Source organism: Phocoena phocoena, chromosome 13 (genome assembly GCF_963924675.1).
Source record: "Phocoena phocoena chromosome 13, mPhoPho1.1, whole genome shotgun sequence".
Lineage (NCBI taxonomy): Eukaryota > Metazoa > Chordata > Mammalia > Artiodactyla > Phocoenidae > Phocoena > Phocoena phocoena.
Genome location: NC_089231.1, coordinates 59,329,561 through 59,346,254, shown reverse-complemented (window position 1 = coordinate 59,346,254; position 16,694 = coordinate 59,329,561). Strand labels below are relative to the sequence as shown.

Here is a 16,694-nt window from a genome sequence, read left to right as displayed (position 1 = left end):
CAACAGTACATCCCACAGAGCAGCTCCTCCATAACAAGGACTCAGTCTACATGCCATTTTCTTCCCATTGCTGATGGGGTGGGAGCAGGGCCCTGCATCTCACCAGCTGACCTCCACTACGGCTCACTTCCTAATGATCCATGATTCCCGAGATCCACTCATGGAAGAAGAGGCTTTTACTTTTACCATCAAGTGCTCTGTCTCCCTGGGTCAGATGTGGCTACTTAACATAGAAAGTAAAACATCCTTGCAGACAGCATTTCCTGCCCTGCTGCAGGTGGCTGCTTCTATTTTCTTAAATAGACATATAAATAAACAAGTTTGAATGGTGCATTTTACTCATTTCTCTAAGTAACGTAAAAATAAAGCCTTAATACACTCCCTATCCACGAGCATAAGCTTTCCTCACCTTGGTCTAAAAATACCAACACTTCTAATACATTCTCTGATTAGACTAATATAAAACTGATTTATATTTTCAGAAGTTAGAGGATGCATCAAAACAGGAAATGAAAAATAAAGGGCATACCTGATAAAAGTTAGGCCAGAAAGTACTGATGGCCAGCTCTGCCCTGTTCCATGTACGGTTTGGGTCTCCAGATATATTCCAAATAGGGCTCCCCAAAGGTCCATTATTGACCTTCACATAGACGTTGAGTAACCCAGGAGCCGAATTACTCTTGCTGGATACAAAGTAGTGAAAATCAATGCAGTGGGTGTCATTTTCTTTGAGCTGAGGTAAGAGGAGGTGGGCTCTCTGTCCCTCAGATCTCCCAGACGTGTTCACCAACATGAAGGAGCCTGCGAAAAGAAAATCAAAGGACGGTCACAACCGGAAACACTACTTCCTGCTCGTACCTGAAAAGTCACCATCATTTCCATGGGTCGACACTGCAGTTCCACACATCTGACCTTGGCTTTGAAAGTCCCACCTCTTTCACACCTTTTCATCCCCAAAGTGCTCTCAAGGTCAGTGGGGATGGCAAATTCCCTTGATGTCACTGCAATTAGTTTCCTAAATAATAGGTATACGCATGGTTTGCAGATCTGCACTGGTCGATCTGGTGGTCACTAGCCACATGGAGTTTTTTTTTTTTTAATTAATTAAAATTCTATAATATTGAGTCATATTTTAGATTCCACATATAAGTGATATCACATGGTATTTGTCTTTGTCTTTCTGACTTACTTCACTTAGTATGATAATCTCTAGGTCCATCCATGTAGCTTCAAATGCCATTATTTTGTTCTTTTTTATGGCTGAGTAATATTCCATTGTGTGAGTGTGTGTGTGTGTGTGTGTGTGTGTGTTGTGTGTTGTGTGTGTGTGTATATATATAAAATATATTATTATATATATATCACATCTTCTTTATTCATCTGTCAATGGACATTTAGGTTGTTTCCATGTCTTGGCTATTGTGAATAGTGCTACTATGAACATAGGGGTGCGTGTATTTTTTGAATTATAGTTTTGTCTGGATATATGCCCAGGAGTGGAATTGCTGGAGCATATGGAGGAGGGTTGGACTGGGAACTTGGGGTTGGTAGATGAAAATTATTACATATGGAATGGATAACAACAAAGTCCTACTGTATAGCACAGGGAACTATATTCAAAATCCTGGGATAAACCATCATGGAAAAGAATATGAAAAAGAATATACATATGGATAACTGAGCCACTTTGCTGTATAGCAGAAATTAACACAACACTGTAAATCAACTAGACTTCAATTTAAAAAAAAGAGATGAATTAAAAAAATTTCAGCACCTGGACAAAAAAAAAAAGTTCTGTAATATTGAAAGTGTAGGTCCTCAGCCCCAGGAACCACATTTCAAGCGCTCAACAGCCACATGGGGCCAGCTGCTACCATACTGGGTTGCACAGATATTGAACTTTTCCATCATCTCTAAACAACACTGTTCTACAATGGTACCACCACTGAGTAATCACAGACACTCTGAGATTCTCATATAATCTAGAGAAAGGAAACAGATTGTTCTGGTTTGTGGAATCTTAGAAAATTGGTCTGATGATACTCCTTGTCATCAATATAACATGATTTTCTGGCAGCTCAGCACCCATCCCCCCAATTACTGTCACAACTGGCTTCTCCTCGACTAGGGGTGTGCTCATAATGGGGGGATGATGGAGTTTACCGATTAATGGTTGTGCCCATGCGGGACAGCTGTTCACAGAAGTCTCTGTGAGCTCCTTGTTTTCAACTTTTCATCCAGGGCACTAACCCACCCATGAGTACTGAAGAGTTTCCAGATGGATTCAAGCTTCCCAGATACCCTGACCTTGGGAAAGGTCACTTGGACTTTCTCCATGCCTAAGATCACCAGAAACAGCAACTAAAATAAATATATGAATTTTATATATCACACAAAGAAAGGTAAATCAAAATGTGCTAAGATGAACGGGAAAACAGGTCATCACAAGCCTTCTTTAGCAGAGAGGAAAACATGTATGGAAATTCTGAGGGGGAAGTACAACTAAATTTGGAAAATAAAGATAAAAAAAAACACTACTCAGGGTGGTTGGACTCATGGTTTCTACGGCATGAAGAGACTATTACCCTCAGTTGAGTATTCCTTTAAAAACGTCCCTCATTGAACCATAATTTTCAAGGAGGTGTGTGTATGCACGTTTGCGGGTATATATATTTTAGTAAACACCCACATGTATCTATAAGGATACATACACAATCTTAGAAAAAGTGTGGAAATTTTCTCTCATCCACAAGCTGTGATTCCCTAAACAGCAAAACGAGAAGACTACTTTTCCCAGGGAATTATCAGGACTAAATAAAAAGCAGGAATGTAGATATATCCTTTATAAATTAATAGACTATTGTTAAAGGATCAATATTACAAAATGTTTGCTTCTGGTTATTACCTCTCAGGGCCCCTTCATGAGATGAGCTAGTGTTAATGCCACGTAAGAAAACTAGGAACTGAGTCACAGAGAGATGAGGACGCATCTTAGCCAGGCTTTAGGATGAGTCAGTGGCAAAATCAGAACTTGGGGCCTCTGGGTTTCCAGCCCATTACTCATCCTGCTACCCTCCAATAACTCCACATTTCTTCATGCGCCATTTGAGCACATATGGAGAAAACAAACCCTTTCATGACAGTGAAGGAAAATTATGGGAGCTATCTGAAAATAAAGCAATTTTTCCAGAGATGAATGTTACACACCTGGAAATATGAAAGTCAAGCCACAAGGGAAGGGTTATTGTGGAACATATATTTCAGTAATAAAGAAGAACTGCAAATGTGATTTAAGAAAGAGTTGGGGACAGAGAGAGGGATTTTGTGACAAGAGAATACCACTGCAGTGATTTGGGTTAGCTATGCTCTACAAAATGTGAAAAAAAAAGCTCTTCAAAATACACAGGGTCGACCAACCCCATCACAAATTGAAAGAGGGCAGTTGGTGTTTATGAGTTAAAGATCGTACTTTGTCGCTCTTAGTAAAATATAAGCGTATTTATTCCAAATTCAATCATTTGGGGCTCTGGCATCTGCAACATAGTTGCAATGTAGAATATTCCCTGATGGGGCTAAGGCATGAGTCGGCCTTGAAGCCAACTCTGAATCACCAAAAGCTTTAGTATTGTCACTCTGCCGAGAATATTACTTCTTGGAGTGTTTCCATCACTTAAACTTGGGCGACCAGAGATGGTAAATATGGCAATATGCATAGGAGAGCAAAAGTAGGTTTCCTGCATCCTGGAAAGTCTAGTTTGGATGACTGGATGAAGAGTCTCTTTTCACACGTTGGTATAAACCAGGTAACATCCTACCATAGTTGTTTGGGAAATCACTGGGTTTCCCTAAAATACTATTTTCCCCAACTACACAGCCTATCCTTCAATACTTACTCATTAAGCTTCATTCTAGGACAAAATACCAATTTTTATCTTGAGGTCAAGGTGAAACTCAGGTATTTTAAGTTGCAAACACTCAAATGATCCTGATTTTTATGCTTTCTCCTTTTTTCCCCCCTTTTGAACCAGAATACAGTCTATCCTGTTACAAGGCATGTTGCTGCAATGCAGATTAGCTAACAGGATTAGCAAATAGGGGAGTGACATCCATATAACACTAGAGTCCCTTCAGACCACATGCAATTTTTTGCAGGACATTAATGTTGTAGAGCAATCAAGGCAAATTTTCTCTCCAATAAAGGGCTACGTGATGGCCTTTCGACAAAGGTGAAACTCCTGCAGAAGGGCCTTCGCTTAGGGTCAAAAGTGGCAAGAAGTTTAGTGGCTCTACAGAGCCATTCCTCTTCCCGCTCTGTGAGGTTGTCTGGGAAACTGCAAGACCAGATGAAGAAGCTGTGAAGCTTCTGCTCCCCTCCTGAGATTAGAGAGGAAAGCACACTGACTGATGGAGACGATGAACCCAGATCGTCTATTTCAGCTAGCAGAGAGTGGTCTCTATCAGAAGGGAATGACTGACTCCGAGGTCCCCGCTGGTGAGAAGGAGGATGTGGAAGCCCTCAGGCACAGGGCTAAGGATGGACTCACAGGGATTCTAAGTGCCAGGCGGAAGTTAATGAGGCCAGGATTTTTATTAGGGCTGTGACTGTTTCACTGGTTCTCTGGCTACAAAGCTGTGTAGATTTTGAATAGTCAGCTCCAGTTTTCTTACAAGATCTAGCATTTTCGGTGCATGGTTTTGTTGCAATAGTCAAAGGGTTTCCAAGGACAGGTGTGTGGAGCTGGTCGAAACACCTGATCTACCTGAACCGTCTTCCTACCTCACTGGTTCTGCCCTCCGGAAGCAGCTCCATCTAGACTGTCCCCTCAGTCACAGGCAAAGGTCCTGCTTCTAAACAGTCCAGAAACCAATGAGCAACTCGTCAACACACAGTATTCTTTTTACTGAGGTACAGCTGCTGTACCATATTATATAAGTTACAGGTGTACAATAGAGTGATTCACAACTTCTAAAGGTTATACTCCATTTATAGTTATTGTAAAATATTGGCTCTATCCCCTGTGTTGTACAATATATGCTTGTAGCTTATTTTATACCTTATAGTTTATATCTCTTAATTCCGTCCCCTCCTTTCACTTCCCCCTTTCCCCCTCCCCCCGGTAATCACCAGTTTATTTTCTGTATCTGAGTCTTGCTTCTTTTTTGTTATATTCACTAGTCTGTTGTATTTTTTAGATTCCACATATAAGTGACATCAACAGTATTTGTCTTTCTTTAATGCACACTGTATTTTAGAGAAAAAGTCTCTCTTTACTGAGCACCTGTTCCCTGGGGTATAGTCCCCTGAGAAGTGTTGCTCAGCTGGTATTTCTGTGTAGCCGCACAATCAACGATTAATGCATATACAGGCATTTAGGACAGTGTTTGCCACATAGCACAGGCTCAAAAATTATTGGTGATTATCATTACGATTACTATGTTGCTTCATACCTCCTAATGCCTGCTTCTCTAAATTCCCTGTAATTCTTCAGCATTTAGCTCTGTATATTTATTTCTGCCTGCCTGTCCACAACCCTCCTGGTCCTATCCATTTTCACCTAAAATGGTAATGTTTAAGTTCCCTTTCTTCATGGGAGAGGAACATTAGCACTGAAGTTTTACAAAACCTTCAACTCGATCCATCTTGCCCCTACATTTAAGCTTTGGGAAGGAGATCTTCACTTCTGCGTGTGGTCACGAGGACTTATCACAAGGTTTGAAGTACAGAAGATGATATGTCAGCCGGCACTCGTACTCCTGGCAGTGCTGCGCTATTGTCCTATGCTGAATGTACAGAAGAAAGTGGGAACATTTATGTTTAGCATCGTCTAGCAACTTGGAATCCTGGGGTAAATTCCCAGTTGTGTCTAAAGGGATAGCAGGTGAGATGCCTTTTAATTGTTTGAATTTATCACCCACCTACTATGGAAGGAAAGTCAACATCATAGCTGATGTTTAAAGAATTAAAAGCATTTCTATTCAATTCTAGACTATTACGTCTGCTTTCTTAAATGTCCCTATATGGCTGAATGTTTAATTTTCACCTTCTGGTTCAATGTTTGTACTGTGAGGAAATGCATTTCCAAAGAGTAATTGGGTCCCCCTTTTTGATACATCCTTACCTCAGTTTTTTTCCCTACAAAAAATACTCCAATTGGGCAAATAAATAAAAGAAATCAGAATTCAAATTAACATTGAAATTCTGTTTCTGTTCAGATAACAAACACCCTTAAGTCACCTAGTACAGAAGCGGAGCGAATATAACATTGCAGGTAAATGGAAAGATCTCCACGGAATGGAGCTGGCTTCAAAAGGGGCCGTCTCTACAGGCAGACTTGCAAGGTCTTTAAGAATCATTATTTTGGTTTTTCTGAAAAGGAGAACTCTGTTATGAGAACATGTGATGTTCATATTCTTGACTCTTTGGGTGAATTAAATTGAGCTTAATCATATCCATTGGCAAATGCATTTGATGAGGCCACCTCCCATCACTGCTGGTGATGGTGGCAATAACGACATATAATTAGCTATTCCTTCTACCCCATCATTAAAATTTGCATTGGTGTTAGAGCCTCCAGATTTTTAAAGGCTGAGGAACCTGCAAGAATTCTCCTCCAGCATTTGAGAAACTTTGTGCACACAACAGATGCAGCAGGAAGAGAGAATTGTGTGTGTTATTCAATACCTTTGCTGACAGAGAAGCAGCATTTTATGAAGTTTAAAGCCATTACAACTTTCACTATTTAAGCCTCTTAGTTTCAGTAAAAGCACACAGATCATTGGCTCTTCTCTCCCTTTGGCTGTTTTGTCTTCATTTTCCCCTCTACCGCCAGGCCTTCAAATCGGTGGACTTACGATCCAAAAGCTACGTAAGTAGTTTACGAGTTCCATCTTTGCTAGCATATATCCAGAATCTGGGTTACAGGGTCATTCACTCTCCCTCTGACCCGTTAGATACGCCAGTTGTAACAATTCAGTTATCTAGAGCAGTGCCTCTGAAACCACTGATGATGAGGGACCAGTTTTGTAATTTTCTGCTGCAGCTCAGATCGAGTTTATGTAAAATACAATGAATATGGATTTCTAGAAAAAAGGAAATAAAAAGACATGCAAAATGCAAGCCCAAATTTGTTAGCTTAAATAAACAGAAAATTACTCTGTTAAATTCCTATAAAAATTTCTAAAGACTTGCCCTCAATTTCTATAGCGGTCCTGGACCAGGAACAATGTGGGGACCAGCTCTGACCTGCAGAGCCCACTGAGTGGCATGCACTTAAAATGACAATGGCTTAGCACCCCGGGTGCCCAAGAGGCATGTTTTCTAGGCAGTGGAAGAAGAAGACGGAGACAGAAAAACTGAAAGAAAGGAATGGAAAAAAATTCTCTCGTTTCTTGAGCCAGAGATAACGGTCATCAAGTCAACCCCTTTGGCTATGACAGAAAGTGGTACAAGAAAGTGAAAAGGAAGAGTGGGACGCAAGTGGACACACAGAGAAGAGACGGACTCAACTATGGTGAATGGAACAGAAAAAGAACCGGTTCCAAGGCAAGGAGAAAAGAAGAGAGCCGGTGGGCAAGGCACACAGAGTCACCATATACCTGGGCTGTTCTTAAGGAATAGAGAATGCAGGGAAGTAAGACGTGCAGTTGGTGCTCAGGCCAATTCACTAAATTCTCCCAATAGTAAAGACTGGAAGAAACGCAAAGAAGTCCTTAACTCACCAAAGTGGCCCACGGACACCATCTGGTAGAGCTGGGGCGACTTTGGATTTTTTACATTCAAGCTCCGGAGGCAATGCCCCAAAAGCAATATTTCTCAAACATTTTCACCATAACTCATTGTATCAAACAGACAGCATGCTGCAAGGCAGCATACGTGTGTGATGCTGTGCGTGTACACAAACACACACACATTCGGACAAAACTCTCATGAAAAAAATGCATCACTATGTTTCTTACCATGTGTGTCTGTGCATTATACTCCCATTTCCTGTTCTACCCTATTTCATCTCGCAACATAAGTAAGTCAATGAACGTTGGATATGACCCACAACTGATTTCATAGCCCAAGACTGCTTTAAGGCCGTACTTTAAGGCCCCCCAGTACCCCCAAATCAAGAAGATCTAACCTGTGCTCTGCCTCCTCAGTGAGAAAGCTTCTTCTTTTTAATTTGCAATTTTAAATTTGATCGTATCCCTCAAATATTAAAATACTAAAATACTATAGCCCTTCTCCTGCTCCCTCAGCCAGTATAACAATGGTCCTAAAGACAATGTCTTTTCTGATGAGAAACCTTGTGAAATAGGGAAGATGAAGACTGTGGAGAAATAAATGAACTCGGGAACAAAGCTCCAAGGGAACAAAACCTCTGCGGGGAGGTGCCACCAGCACTTCAAAAGCACTTATTAGCACCCATATCAGCCTGATGAAACCTCCTTCTCCATGGCCACACTCCTGTTCTACAGACCAGGCGTCAAGCATCCTTCCTTTTTCCAAGGGCCTTTTCTGCGCTCCTTTCGAAAATGTAACCCGAGCACAAATGTGAAATACGTTATTTTGCAACCACTAGAGAAGAAAACTTTTTTTTTTTTGCGGTACGCGGGCCTCTCACTGTTGTGGCCTCTCCCATTATGGAGCACAGGCTCCGGACGCACAGGCTCAGCGGCCATGGCTCACGAGCCCAGTCTCTCCGCGGCATGTGGGAGCTTCCCGGACCGGGGCACGAACCCGTGTCCCCTGCATCGGCAGGCGGACTCTCAACCACTGCGCCACCAGGGAAGCCCGAGAAGAAAACTTTCAATAAAAAAATTCTCTCTTCATCCAGATGTCCTCTGTCCCTTTCTATTTTTCCCCTCTCTCTTCTTGCCTTCCTTGTGGATTCTCAATAATTACTGAGCTAGAAGAACATCTGTTAGTTGCAATGATTTTTGCCATGTTCCTAAAACTCTGGTGAAAATACAGTAAGATGGCAAAGAGGCAACACCATCCCACAGGGAAGCTCAAGCTATACTCTCCAACTGCATGATCTCTTCCCTCCTGAAGAGTCCAGTACGTGCTCTCAGCAGGAGGGAAGCTGGGGACTCATGTGGCCCGGCCTTCTTTCATGTCACACTGGCTAGTAAAAGGCACTCTGTGCTCCCCAAGGGAATTCCGCATCAATCTAGGTGCTATAAAATTAATAATAAGCATAGTTCAACTATTTACAATAGTCCGGACACAGAAGCAACCTAAATGTCCATTGACAGATGAATGGATAAAGAAGATGTGGTATATATCAATATATGTAATGGAATATTACTCAACCATAAAAAAGAATGGAATAATGCCATTTGCAGCAATAGGGATGGACCTAGAGATGATCATACCAAGTGAAGTAAATCAGATAGAGAAAGACAAGTATCACATGATATCACTTATATGCGGAATCTAAAACAAAGTGATACAAATGAACTTATTTACAAAACAGAAACAGACTCACAGACGTAGAAAACAAACTTATGGTTACCAAAGGGGAAAGGGGGAGAGGGACAAATTAGGATTAACAGATACACACTCCTATATATAAAATAGATAATCAATAAGGACCTACTGTATAGCACAGGGAACTACATTCAACATCTTGTAATAACCTACAATAGAAAGGAACCTGAAAAAGAATACATAAACACACACACACACACACACACACATATATATATATATATATATATATATATATATGTATAACTGAATCACTTTGCTGTATACCTGAGACATTATAAATCAACTATACATCAATAAAAAAATAATTAAAAAAATAATAAGCACAGCTCACACCTAAAATGTGTATAAAACACTTGCTTCAGGACATTTAGATTAAATGCCTCAAAGATAATGCAATTGTTAATTTAGTGATTCACAGCATAACTGAATGGGTATTTTTATTCTTTATTACTCATAGAAATACTGAGGTGACCAAAAGATATTAATTTGCCTTAACTAGTCATTTTTAGCCATGGCAGGACTCATCTGATACATTATGTACTGAGCTTTTTGAGAACTACAAACAACAAAACTTGGACCGATTTTTCCAGCAAGAACCTCACAGCTAGGCTGTCTATCATATTAGAAATAGTTTGAATTGAGCACAGAAACAAAAAAAATTTACAGATTAACAAATCAGATCTATTAAGGTCACCAATATTTACATAACTGCAGCCTGACGTGGCTGTAAAATCTGTGGGTTTACAACCTAGAACCGTTAACCAGAAACTCTTAAAAAAAAAAAAGAGTTTTGAGACACAGTTATCATATGAGAGACAAAGCAGGAAGGAAGAGGTTTCTGGAAAACAGAAGAAACCCTGGGGGTTCCATTGAGAGAAGTAATGTCTATCCTTCCATAAGAAAAGTGATGCTTTAAGGAGAACTCACTTGTATTCTAGTGTGTCATCTAGGCAAACTGCTTTAATGACTTAGCTGGAAAATACTAGGTGTGTGCTTTATAATTTATAGGTAAAGAACAAACACAGAATAAAACAAACACGTTTTAACTATCTGACGACGCTAATGACTGTATCTCAGCAAATGAGCCCCAGGTACTAGGATGGGGAAGTGACAGGTAGCCTGGTTAGAATGTTCTCAAGAGGCTGCTTAATTTCCCATGCAAGCCAGGCTTTTTATCAATTGACGGCTTTAGAAAAGAGTTCATTTTTGTTCTAAGTCTCAAATGACAGAAGCCATCACAATATAAGCTTCTGCTTATTTTTTCCCTAAATTACTGTTAATTTAGAGATTTTTTTTTTTTTTTTTGCATGTGTGTCTGGTGATAGTCTGTCTACCAGCTAAACTATGTCTTGTTTCTAGAAGACATTACAAACAAAAAAACACAATAAAACAAACAAAAAAAGATTTTAAAAAGGCATTACACAGTAAGCTTCTATATGAAACGTAAACCAAACTGAAATATTTTAAAAATGTATCATATTTGACATTTTCAGCTTAAGGAGTCACCCTTTGCCATAAAAAAAAATCGTTCTCCAAGAAACTCCAAGGGTTCTGTTAACATCCCCAGTTGGGAGCTCCCCATACTCCTGAAGAGGAAGCAAAAGATTCTACATGAGATGTTTCATTAGCCTGGCTGGGGTCAGGAGGCAGAGCCCAGCAGGGATTCGCAGGGATCAGAGGGCAGAAAGGGGGAATTATCAAAATTTAACAAGGTTAGTCAGTCAAGGAAATTAATCTGGTCTCCGCAGTACACTGATGATACAATATGAAATTTACGAGTGATCAGAACAGTCTGGAATTTAGGGGATCTGTTGGATAATTCATCAGAAAAAGCATTAAGACACCGACAAATAATTAGCAAACCATACGAAGAGGCAATTCACATTAGCAGAAACACAATTAGAGAAGAGATGCCTGGGAAAATACGCATTCTCACGACCAAATCAAGACATTTAAGTTAGAGCAAATGTCGGGTATGATTTTAAACATGAGTAAATTTCTTAAATACGTAAAAATTTCAAACCCAAACATCTGTGAGTTTCTGGTGAAGCTCCTGCACGTGATCAGGAAGGAAGCCCAGTGATTTTGACAGCATTCCTATTGTAAAGACATAGAGTCACGCTCTTTGCCCTTCTAGAGCAGGCTGGGGGGAATCCTGAGTAGACTCACCTAGAAATAAGAAGAGTGCCTACTTTGAAAGAGGTTCTGAGGGCTACGTGGACCAGGACTCCTGGTGCGGGGTAGGACACAGGGCGCCTTGACCTTGGTGGAAAGGGCTGGGGCTCTGCCACCAGACAGCCTGGATTTGGATCCTAATTCGGCCACTTATTGGATGTCACTGAGAAGAGTTAGCTAACGTCACTCTGCCTCCGTCTCCTAAACTAGGAAGTGGGGATACAATTGTGCCCATTTCAAAGAGGGTGTTCAGTGAACTAAGTGAGATGATTCACTTAGAACGCTTCTTAGAGGAGTGCCTGGTACAGAGTAGCCATGTGCCAAAGTCTGGCCTTGGCCCCGGTTTTTATCCAAATGTATCTGGTTTTAGCTTAGGGAGATGGAATAGCTGAATGCCTACTTCCAGGTAATTTCTGGCCCTCCTGTGGTCATGAGTGTCAATGATCATGTGATCATATAGACTACATCATCCTTGTCTATTCAGCTTAACAAGGTCAGAAATATTAACCAGGTATGCCATCCAGATTTCTTTCCAAGATCCAAACGTTATTTTTCAGATATGCATAATCATTCTAGATGTAACTCGGAATGAAAAATCTGAGTTGAAATTTTACCAAATCCATTGAGTTATAAATGTACATTTTTTATTGCGAGGGAAAAAATGCTACAATAATTAATGGTGATTGTGAAAGCTGTTAGTTGTGTTTACAAAACGAAGTATTAAGAATTTTCAGATAAATGGGTAAATATATTGACTATTAATATGAGTAATAATAGCTAACATATTACACAAAAAATACATATATATATAAAATATACCAGGCATTCTTCTTTACTTATATTAACTCTTTTAACTCTTACAGAAGACGAGAAACTGGGGTGTAGAGAGGTTAAGAAACTTGTCCAAGGTCTTTCAGCTAGTGAGTGGTAGAGATGAGATATGACCCCCAGGCAAACTGTCCCAGAGTCTGTGCTTTTCAGCAGGATACCAAGCTGCCTCTCAGTATGAAGCATGTGGCACGTTAGTTAGATCGCTTTGGGAAGAACATTATACCCTCTTAAGTCTAGCTACTATATATACATATAATAGGTGTCTATAAAGAAATAAAGGCTAATTATGATAAATAAACCTGAGGCTACCAGAGAAGAAGACTTGTTCACTACCAGGTGAAAAGGTACAGGCCACCTGCTGGAGGACAGGGACCCTGGGAAGCAGAGCCGAGCTGTGCCAGCCAGGCCCCACTTGACCCTGACCTACAGCTGACCACTGATGCATGGGGGAGCCCAGCCAAGACAGCCCCGCACGACCCAGATCACAGAGCCACTCAGCTGAGTCTGGACCAAACTGCTGACCCACAGAATTGACAGCTACGGGTACTGCCTGAAGACACCAACTTTGGGGACACTCTGTTACATAGCAAAATTTAGCCATTTTTGGTTGAATCTGGATTTTGAACATTTTCATAATTAGAGTTTCATATAATAAAAACAATTTTTAATCTAACAATATCTAAATGGGCTGAATTTTGGATCATGTTACACCATTGAAAATGCATTACAGAAAATGAATACGTATTTCTGAGAACATGCTGGACGTGTGATTCAAAAAAGGATAATAAATTTGAAAATCTAATTTAATCTAAACTAATTTTTAAAAAATCACTTAAGAATGAGTTTATATCAATATGATGTTTGTGAATCACACATACACGCACGTAGTATACATACACACATTCACATACACAAGGAGAGAAAGAGAGAACAGATTTTGCAAACAAAATTAATGAAAAAAAAGTAAAGATGTAAAGCTCATTCAGATTTTCGACAAGAATGGTGCATGTTACCAAAAATGTTCTGTTTATACCCATGGTATCCTTGGATATAACATAACATGTTGAATAATTTACCCACTGTTAGATATTTCAATTATCATTCACGAAAAATTTCAGAACGAAGCTTTTGGTTTTCTCTCTCAGTATTTCCAACCAGTAGGAACTGTAGTTTAATTAAAATAGTTCAATCTAGTACATCGAGTTAGTTTAGTTAGGTGATCTAGAAACAAGTTCAGATATATTATTCTATCATTGTATCTCTGAGCTTGGTTGGGTGGAAAATTACTTTTATAGGAGTTCCACTATTTAGCTTTTAGTTGTTTTTGTCCTTTAGAATTCAGTATAAATTTTTACATTTCTGTTAAGACCTAAGGTTTTCAAACACCCTTCTCTCTCATTTTTCACAGAGTTCTAAAGAGGTGGGTTTTTTTTTCCTGTTTCTAGCATATTTTATTTTCCCTTTTAAGTCAATTGACTATAGCTTAAATTCTAACCATTTTAAATTATTGATTTTTATTAAGCTCTTTTCAAAATGTACTCACTTGATGATGAACTGCTCTGCTTACAGGAGAGACAACTGTGTACTTGGGAAAATCCCAGGGAAAAATCTGTATATTAGGAAATTAATACATAACCACATTTTAAATATCCCTGCAGACTTTTTTCTTTTACATAGAGACCTAGTTCTTACTTTCCCTGTGCTTTAACTTCTTCCTTTACTTTTTTGAAATAATAAAAGTAACACATACCATTATAAAAAGTCAAAAAATAAAGGATTTCAAAGGGAAAATTAACCACTTTTCACTCAGATATCCACAAACCTATCCCACTAGAGTCATAGTGTATTTCCTTCAAAATCCTTCTTTATATACAGACAAACACATTTGATTTTTTTTTTTAGCCTTTTCCTATGTTTTTCAAAGAATAATAACCTGACACTTTCCTCTGGAGTTTGTTTTGTCCCTTAACCAGTAATATAACATGGATAACTCTTGAGGTCAATACAGACATACAGACCCAGCTCAACCTTTTCAACCTGCTGCTGCTACCATGTATATTCCGATAAAATCCACGTGAACACACTGTTTTTCCATAGAATACGGCCCTACGAGTCAGGGCGCCCAAAGGCATATACATTTCTAAGTCTCCAGTGTTTTGACTGACGGGGTATAAATACTAAACAACGCTCCAGACATGAAAATAGTCGTTTTTTATTTATTAATGATAATGGCCAGTGGTTTACATAGAGCGGTCCTGTCACAGGGTCAACATGAGCAGGCTGGCTAACGTGAAAGTGGGGTTGAGCCCACAGGAGGCTGCCTCTTGGCCTTCTCTGTTCCAAACACAGACAACCACCATGGCTTCCTCTGTTTATTATTATTGCCATCGCTATTGGTGGTATTACTGAATATTTACTGAGCACTTGCTATGTGCCCCTCACTTTATATCCATTCTTTTACTTGATTCCCTCAATAACAGATGGGTGGGGGGAGTACCAGTATCATTTCATATTCAGAAGGGTTAAAAATCTTCCCCAAGGTCACATAGGAAACCAGGATTTTAACCCAGTTAGTCTGATTCTAGGGCTTATGTTTTAGCCCAACAGATAATCCAAACTTCATAGCATGTCACAGAGTGAGATAGCAAAATATTTGTGGCATACGCTCTTTGGAGAAAATTAAAATTAGGGGAACAAAAAATGCACTAGAAGGTATTAGGGTCATCTTCAGCTTTGAATTATAACTCTTAAAAAATAAAAGTAGTCGATTCTCAAATCACATGAGCCATTCTCTTATTTAAAAGCAAAATTAAAACCCACCATGTTTCAGATGAAAGTACGGAGCCAAAATTAGTTTTATTATTTTTTCTTAAGTAAACAAGAGTTAGTGACCAAATGCAAAATAAAGAGATGTGAATAAAATCTATTCCTTTAAAAACTACCAAGGTTCACTGGAAAATACGAATTTTAAATAAGACATTTAATATCGTACAAACAATTAGATCAGCCCCTGCATCTCTTCAGAAGCCCAGAGGATATTGTTTGTTCTGGGTGCTTCTTAATGTAATAAAATGATATAATAACAACCATGTGGCTTTACTTAAAAATATGATTTAAGGTCATATTATTCAAAGCAGATGTCCAATTTCCTTAGCTTACACAAGCCTAGAGAAGACAAATACTATCTGCTAAGTGCTAAAAGAGTCTGGGAGTCAGACACAGTTGTGATGTATCATAGAGTCCGTCAACGGTGCTTAGTTCACTCCGTCTTCTTCCTCAAAAAGAGTCCTCCACCGACCTGTTCTGCCAAGAGTCACCACGAGAATCATTCCTAACATTCATTATTGTACAAAGAATCCATTCATGGCTGCTGGCAATGAAATGGGAAGAAATGTAGAAGAGTTAAAAGTACTGATTTTCTTAGGTATTTTTATTCAAGACTAATTTCCCTCTCATTTAGCCAACATTTTTGTGAATAACTTACACAAGGCATTGCTCTTAATCCAGATGGAAAAACAGACCATGGGCACATAAACATACTGGATAGAGTTACAAAGCAACATGAGTATAAGTGAACAGTAATATAACTGTTTATGGCACACAGGGGACATATAAGGAAGAGGAGACCAATGACAGTAGACCAATCTAGGGCAGTGATACTACAGAAGTAGGGAAAGATAAAAGGGACATTTTGAGTTACAGTCAAAGGAATTTATGTCTGAATGGATGCTGAGAGGCTGAGGAGCTGATGGTGTCCAATATAATTCTCAGCCCAAGTGATGTAGAAGAACAGTGATTCTATATTACACTGACAATTGAATTTTACCTGACAAAAAGCAAAATAGTAAATTTTGTACTTCTATATCCCCAACCCTGCATATTTTCTGGCATATGGTGGGCACTAGATTAGCTGTTGAATTAACAGCCTGAATGCATCAGAAATAAAGAAATGGCAATGGATATATTTAAAATCACTTTATATCTCTTACTGGTAGCAATATTTTTTCATTTTTTCTCTTTTTCATGTATATAATTAACACCCTAGGAAGAAAGAGCAAACTTGAGGTATTTCACAAGTACCTCCACAATACATTCCAAATTTCTGAGCGAGGCATTTAAAGTCTCACCAGTCTACAATTCCAACCTTATCTCCTTCCACTCCTTAAATTTATAAACATGCATTGAGCAACTACTGTGTACCAGGCAC

The 16,694-nt window shown here is 39.3% G+C and overlaps 1 protein-coding gene across 1 annotated transcript in view; it reads right to left on the bottom strand.

Moving 5' to 3' along the window:
* PTPRM (protein tyrosine phosphatase receptor type M) overlaps positions 1–16,694 on the bottom strand; it is a 570,916-nt gene that overhangs the window by 475,854 nt on the left and 78,368 nt on the right. The window contains exon 3 of the mRNA XM_065889474.1: positions 530–801. Within this exon, the coding sequence (XP_065745546.1) occupies positions 530–801 (272 nt within the window). The remainder of the gene's footprint in view (positions 1–529; positions 802–16,694) is intronic.